Below are 7,500 nucleotides of genomic sequence, written 5' to 3'. Positions count from 1 at the left end.
ACACACATTCACTCACACTCTTTTTATACTACTAAGTTGATCAGCTGGTCAGGTAATGAAATGACATTTCGGTATTCGCCCATGGAGGGCAGTGGTGAGTCTGTCAGATGACTCACATATAACCCCAGTTATAAATGAGTATGGACGTGTGTGGTTTTACAGTGCTGTTTTGTACTTGAATGAAGACTTTGAGGGAGGAGATTTCTTCTTCACTGACCGCGATGCAAAAACGGTCACGGTAAGACATACCCGTTCCCCCCCCACTCCTGTTGTCACTCACCCTCCATGTCAAAGCCCCTTCTCTCATTACCCAAACCTGCTTTACAGTCTGAAGGAAAAATACATGGTTCCTTTTTTGCACTGATGTTAAATGTTTTAATCAACTCTCTCTCTCTCTCTATGCGTCTGCCTCTGCCTGTCTGTCTGTCTGTCTATTTGTCTGTCTGCCTGCCTGTCTGTCTCCAGGCAAAAGTGAGGCCAGGTTGTGGGCGTCTGGTGGGGTTCTCCTCGGGTCCAGTTAATCCTCATGGTGTCACTGCAGTGACGGCAGGACGGCGCTGTGCTCTGGCCCTCTGGTTCACCACTGAGAAACTCCACAGAGACAGGGTGAGAGAAGACAGAGAGAGAGAGAAAGAGAGGAGAGAGGAGAGAGAGAGAGAAAGAGAGAGAGAGAGGAGAGAGGGAGAGAGAAAGAGAGAGAGAGAGAAGGGAGAGAGAGAGAGAGAAAGAGAGAGAAGAGAGAGAGAGAGAGAGAAGGGAGAGAGAAAGAGAGAGAGAGAGAGAAAGAGAAGAGAGAGAGAGAGAGAGGGAAAGAGAGAGAGAGAGGCGCGAGAGAGAGAGAGAGAGGGGAGAGAGAGAGAGAGAAAGCGAGAGAAAGAGAAGAGAGAGAGAGAGAGAACAGAGAGAGAGAGAGAATGGAGAGAGAAAGAGAGAGAGAGAGGCGAGAGAGAGAGAGAGAAAGAGAGAAAGGAGAGAGAAAGAGAGAGAGAAAGAGAGAGAGAAAGAGAAGAGAGAGAGTGAGAGAGAGAAAGAGAGAGGAGAGAGAGAGAGAGAAAGAGAAGAGAGAGAGAGAAAAAAGAGAAGAGAGAGAGAGAGAAAAAGAGAAAGTGTGAGAGAGAGAGAGAAATTGAGAGAGAGGCAGAAACACAGACACAGAGAGAGACAGAGAGAGAGAGAGAAAGAGGGAAAGAATGTGTACAGTAGCAGGGGTGATGTTCTCACACTGACGTTGACAGTAGAAGTGTACTGAATCTACAGAGCAAAGTGGAAAAGAATCTGTCCATAATAAAACTGGTAAACTAATACATATACGTTACAAAAAATACCTGACCCTGTGTGCGTGTGTATATGTGTGTGTGTGTGTATATTTATGTGTGTGTGCGTGCGTGTGTACGTGCGTGTGCGTGCCTGTGTGTGTGTGTGTGTGTCAGGAGCGGGAACAGGCGGAGTCTCTGTGGGAAGCAGATGGACAGAGCGTGGTGAAAAAAGAACAGAAGGATGGAGAGCGAACCGGTGCACCTGCACGCAGTGGGAGGAGTCAAGGTGCCCAGGGGAGGAGCAAAGAGAGGGAGAGAGTTAGGAGCGGGCGGGACGAGCTGTGAGAGTGACGGCTGTAAAAGCCAATCACAGGCGGTGACGGTCGTGAGTTGTCCAGATGCTCCGCCCCTCTCGGCCTCCGTTAACACATACGACAGGGTCACAGTTAGGGTTACCGCTCTAGTGTTTTCTCCCACCTCTCACAGCGAGGTACACACCATTACTCCTGTGTCTGAGTGTGTGTGAGAACATAAATATGTGTGTGTGAGTGTGTGGTGTGTGTGTGTGTCTGTATATGTTTGAATGTGTATCTGTGTATGTGTGTGTGTGTATCTAGGAGTGTGTGCGTGTGCATGTAGGGGGATGTGTGTGTGTATGTGTGTGTATGTATGTGTGTGTGTGTGTGTGTGTGTGTGTGTATCTAGGAGTGTGTGAGTGTGCATGTAGGGGTGTGTGTGTGTGTGTGTGTGTGTATCAAGGGGCGTGTGAGTGTGCATGTAGGGGTGTGTGTGTGTGTGTGTTGTTTCTCAGACAGAGTAAAGGTTTGAAGAAGATGTTTTTTATTTGTCAGTAACTGAAATGTGTGTCGCCATATTGAGTGTATGAGAAATACAGTACGAGTGTCTGGCCCATTAAACGATTAAAGCTTTTTATGAACTCCACGTTACGGTGTTAGGATTAAGAGAGAGAGAGAGAGAGAGAGAGAGAGAGAGTAAGAGAGCGACTGCACATTAACCATGATGGATGGAACATCAGGACCAGAAAAAAGAGCGAGCGAATGAGTTGGGGTGGGTGGGGGGGGGGGTGAAAGAGGTATGGGGAGAGGGAGGTTAAAAGGGAGGGATGGAGATTGAGATTACGGATAATCTCTCCTAAACGAGTGCATTTGTTTATGAAGCTTAAAAAAATCCCCATTAAGGATATGGAATTATAATCCACGCAAGAAATTATTTTAATCATTTAAATCATTCAGTTGAACACCCCCCCCCCCCTCCCCCCAACTCAAATCCGTCTCCTTCCCTATTAAAACTACATGCCCCTGTTCTGAGACCCTCTGCAGCAGCTTTAGTGGAGCGTTAGCCCCTGTCGCGCATCGTTTAGATCCGTCATTAACCCTCTCACTGCTGAGACACTTAAAAGAATCAGCCGCACAGCGTTAGCGAGGCTAATGGATTTTAAGGCGTTAACCGATTCCTCCGGCTAACCCTGAACGCGGAGTAAATCTGCCCATAAATACGCACATGACCCATGAAAGCGCCTGTTAGGTTAATGACGGAACGACCCCCCCTGCTCCCGCACACCTCTCCTCTCCTCCTCACGCCCGTTATCAATGCTTTACCACTGCATGGCTTTAACAGCGTCCGCTAAAACCGTAACGGCTTTATTTCTGTCGCATTGTTGTGTTATTTGTGTGTACTCTTTTTTTCTCATTATTTATTTCGATTCATTTTGTTTTGTTTTGATGCAAATGGAGAATGAAGAGACTGAAATAAATTAATCCCAAAAGTCTTGGGACGTCGGATTCTCTGGCGTTGTCTTGGTAAAGTTTCCTCGACTCATGTTCATGGATAAACTGAACTGGAGCCGTACATCGGGTATTTTTTTGTTAAAACCCATTTAATAACAATAAAACACATTTTAAAACAGTTTTCAATCCATAAAAAATACCAGCCTCTAACTCCCACACTGATACACACACACACACACAATTATGCTACTTACACACACAGGCACTCCACATGCACAAGTGTACACACACACACACACACACACACACACACAGAGTGAAGGGCTGAGGCGTCAGGTGGAATAAGCCAGTGACAGTGGTGGGGTGTGTATCGGGGAAAAGGGCTTTGGCCCTGACTCTAATCCTGGTTACAGTAACACCATCTAGAATAACTTTTATCAACAGGCAGCGACCCGCGGAGAATGCCCATAACCTCTCTCCCTCCCAGCAGATTATAATCACTCTCTCTCTATCACTCACTCTAACCCTCACTCACTCCATCTCTCACTCTCTCTACCCCTCAGTGCTGTTTCCATCCTAACACCCACCCCTCCTTTTTCCCTCCCATATCCTCGCACCATCTTTGGGGTCTGTTGTGTTTGGTGCTGAGATGGGGTGTGTGTGTGTGTGTGTGAGATACAGACAGAGGTCTATAAGATAAGCAGCAGAGCACACAGACCAATGTTAAACTGATATGAACTATCGAATCTCATCGCAGCTCAGACGGATGGAGTAATTAGGACACCGTGTTCTGTGGTGAACTGTCATTGTTGTGTGGTTTTAGATGAACATAGGCAGCAAAGACACACACACACACAGGGAATTCTGGGTAGTGTAGGTAATACAGTGTGTGTTAATCACAGGGCCCAGCCTTTGATCTCTGACACACGGACTACAGTCCTCTCATATTTTCCCTTTTCATCATCCCTCTCTCCCTCTCTCTGTCCACAGCTTCATATCACTCTAATAATAGTTTTGTGCGGAGTTTACAAAACACGGTGTCTGGAGAGAGATCTCCCATACATAGGCATATCTCCAAATCCTCTATTTACCCTTTCTCTCTGTCTCTCTGTCTCTCTCTCTCTCTCATCAACTTTCCATCCGCAGAGAAACGTGTGTGGGTCATGGAGATTAGACCTCTCCATCCATGACTGGAACACAGCTAATGCCCCCCTCCCTCTCTCTCTCTCTCTCTCTCTCTTTCAGTTATACTAAAACATGTTCATTGAAATCTAAATGTACTGTTACTGTGTAAGTGTCAGGTCCGGGGATAGTATAGATTGGCTGGGACCACTCAAACAAGCTCTTTCCAGTCCAGAGTGCAAGACCTACTTTTCTGTCACCTGACCTCCAGACCCGATTCTCTCTCACGTTTAAATCTCTTTCTCTCTCTCTCTCCTCCATCTCTGCCCCCTCTCCATAACGGGCATCCTCTCCCTCACTCCCTCCCTCTCTTTCTCTCCCTCTCTCTCTCTCCATCACAGAGTTTATCCTTTCAACCTGATCTCTTCATCCCAACAATCCTCATCTGTCCATCACAGACATACCACAAAGAGAAAGGGAGAGAGGGAGAGAGAGAGAGAGAGAGAGAGAGGGAGGGAAAGAGAGAGAGAGAGGGATTTCAGACAGTGTCTGTGACAGAAAAGCTGAATGAATGTCCTGTGAAAGAAAGAGAGAAAGGAAGGAGTGACATTTTGAGGGACGAAAAAACAATAGAACAAACCACAAAAAGAAAAAAAAAAACATAAACACAAACAAACATATAAACAAAAAGGAGGATATCACTCAGGAGAAAAAGGTAAGTCACCTTTGAACTTTGAATCTTTTTCAGTCAGTAGGATGTCTTGGCTGACAACGATGTCTTCAGCAGTATAAGACATAATTCTTTGTTGTCATTCAGGAGGCAAACTCACTGAATACCTTTAGAAACAAACTAAAGACTTGTCTATTTTTCCAAACTTATGGATAAAATCATTTCGATTTGACTGTTATGAAGTCTCAGACCATCCCTGTAGGCTCTCCTGTCATAGTTTAGTTTAATTCCTACCCGTTCAGATGTAAAGCCCTTTGAGACTTTAATAGTGATATTGGGCTCTAAATAAACCTTGTTATTGTTGTTGTTGTTGTTGTTGTATGGTCGCTACAGTCTGAATCACACAGGGAACTTGACAGCCTGAAGTAAAACAGTGATGACAATGTTTCAGCCCAGACCAGAGAAATAAGAATGAGGAGGCAAGTTTTCAGGTTCAGAGCTTAATTTAGGCCAGACTTTTGGTCCTGAGACAGTGTGTTTTAACACACATCAATGTATCAAATCTGAGTTAGATCAGAATCTACTTTATTACATCATTACATAACCTTGTGCACGTCACACAACTCATTATAAAAATGTCATCATTATTACTCTGATATTACAGAATGCTATAAAGTGTGCATTGAGAGTTATTATAAGTATGGTGATACTGATTATAAGTTGTTATAATTATAGTGTAATATTGATAGTAAGTCATTATAAGTATCGTAATACTGACTAGAAGTCATTATATTTACAGCGGTGAGTAACAGAGTAAGTCTTCATAATTATAATAATATTTACAGTAAGTCATTATGATTAACTGTAAGTCATAATTATAGTGACATTGATTGTAAGTCACTGATATTACAGGGTAATATTGGGAGTAATTCATCATAATTATAATGATATTTACAGTAAGTCATTATTGTTAATTGTAAGCCATTATAATTATAGTTGCATTGAGAATAAGTCATTATAATTATAGTTTAACACTGAGAGCATCAAATATAATTATAGTTATACTGAAAATGTCATTATAATTTCTAATTTTATTGACTGTAAGTCATTATTATAGTTCTATTGAGAATAAGTGATTATAATTATGGTGAAATAATGAAAGTAAGTCATTATGATTATAGTGAAATTGAAAGTAAATCATTACAGTGAATTGTAAGTCACTGCAGTTATAGTGATGTTGAGAGAGAGTCACTATAAATCTAATGGGACGTTGAGAGTAGTAGTTTTGGGACAGTGTGGTCATTTGGGGGGGACACACTGTCAGGGAACGGTACTGACGGCAGAGTTTAAAGGTTAACCCACATGACACGCAACCCACAGGACGGTCACACACAATCACTCTCACTGGAAATCCCCTCACCTCTGATGGAAAACTCTCTCTTTTATTTTGGATTGTTTTGGCCTGCAGGCAGAGCAGCATGCTCTATAGCTCTATATGGGGGGGGGGGGGTGTATGTTAGATCAACTGTTTTTCGCAGAGTTACGGTCGCCTGGTCAACGTTGGATTTTTAAATGTCTCTGGCCTCATTGTTCGCAATGTTAGGTTTGTGTTTTACATAGTTTCTGAGTTTATGTGTATGTTTGATTTCTGAAGTAATATGCACATTTGTGTGTGAGTGTGTGTGTGTGTGTGTGTGTGTGTGTTTGTGTACTTCCTGGAGCAATATCTCAGAGATTAAGCGTAGATTTCAGAGATTGTTTAGATAAGCTTACATCTGTACATGTCTGTCTTACATAAAATACCAAATGTGCAGAACACAGGAGAGTGATTTTTATAAAAAAGCAGAAAAGAAGCATGTGAAAATCATGACTGTTTCCCTTCAGAATACAGTCAGGAGATCGAACAGTGTCCGTGATTCAAATGAAAGTTAGGCCACCATGACGCCCCCCCCCCCCCCCCCCATCTCTCCCTCCCTCTCGCTCCAGTTCTCCGGTTCTTGTCCATCTGTAAAGAGCAGTCAGTCAGTCAGTCAGTCAGTAATCGGATGAGAGAAGATTTGATTCAAAAGGCCTCCCTTAAAATGTCAGCAGCAGCCTGGATTTAAACTCTCACTCTCTCTCTCTGTATCCCTCTGTCCCTCCCCCCTCCCTTGTTCAGTTTCTCTCCTCCTCTCCCTCTGATGTCATGTTACTGGCTATGGTCTTAGTGGGACCTAACCACACTTGAATGGTTTCTTTACCAGCTCACACAAACAGTGGTTCCTCAGGTGGTGGAAAGAGAGAGTCAAGGGGGGGGGGGGGGGGGGGGTAGGTCCCTGATATTTCTTTTCTCTGTGGAGTATCTGTATTGTATTTACTCTTGGTGGGTGTGGAGGTTGAGTAATTCCACTGAGTGTGGGAGTTTGGTTAAACACTGAGTGTGAGAGCCAGGTTAAACACTGAGTGTGAGAGCCAGGTTAAACACTGAGTGTGAGAGCCGTGTTAAACACTGAGTGTGAGAGCCAGGTTAAACACTGAGTGTGAGAGCCAGGTTAAACACTGAGTGTGAGAGCCGGGTTAAACACTGACTGTGAGAGCCAGGTTAAACACTGACTGTGAGAGCCAGGGTAAACACTGAGTGTGAGAGCCAGGTTAAACACTGAGTGTGAGAGCCAGGTTAAACACTGAGTGTGAGAGCCAGGTTAAACACTGAGTGTGAGAGCCG

General features: G+C 44.0%; 1 protein-coding gene across 1 annotated transcript in view; it reads left to right on the top strand.

Annotated features, from left to right (window-relative positions):
- Positions 1-1,777, top strand: part of p3h3 (prolyl 3-hydroxylase 3) — a 17,566-nt gene extending 15,789 nt beyond the window's left edge. The window contains exons 14-16 of the mRNA XM_030784787.1: positions 163-238; positions 466-606; positions 1,431-1,777. Of these exons, the coding sequence (XP_030640647.1) occupies positions 163-238; positions 466-606; positions 1,431-1,601 (388 nt within the window). The 3' untranslated portion in view covers positions 1,602-1,777. The remainder of the gene's footprint in view (positions 1-162; positions 239-465; positions 607-1,430) is intronic.
- The last annotated feature ends 5,723 nt before the right edge of the window (positions 1,778-7,500 follow it).

Source organism: Chanos chanos, chromosome 9 (genome assembly GCF_902362185.1).
Source record: "Chanos chanos chromosome 9, fChaCha1.1, whole genome shotgun sequence".
Classification (NCBI taxonomy): Eukaryota; Metazoa; Chordata; class Actinopteri; order Gonorynchiformes; family Chanidae; genus Chanos; species Chanos chanos.
The sequence above is the reverse complement of the archived record's forward strand: the minus strand, read 5'-3'. Positions and strand labels throughout refer to the sequence as shown.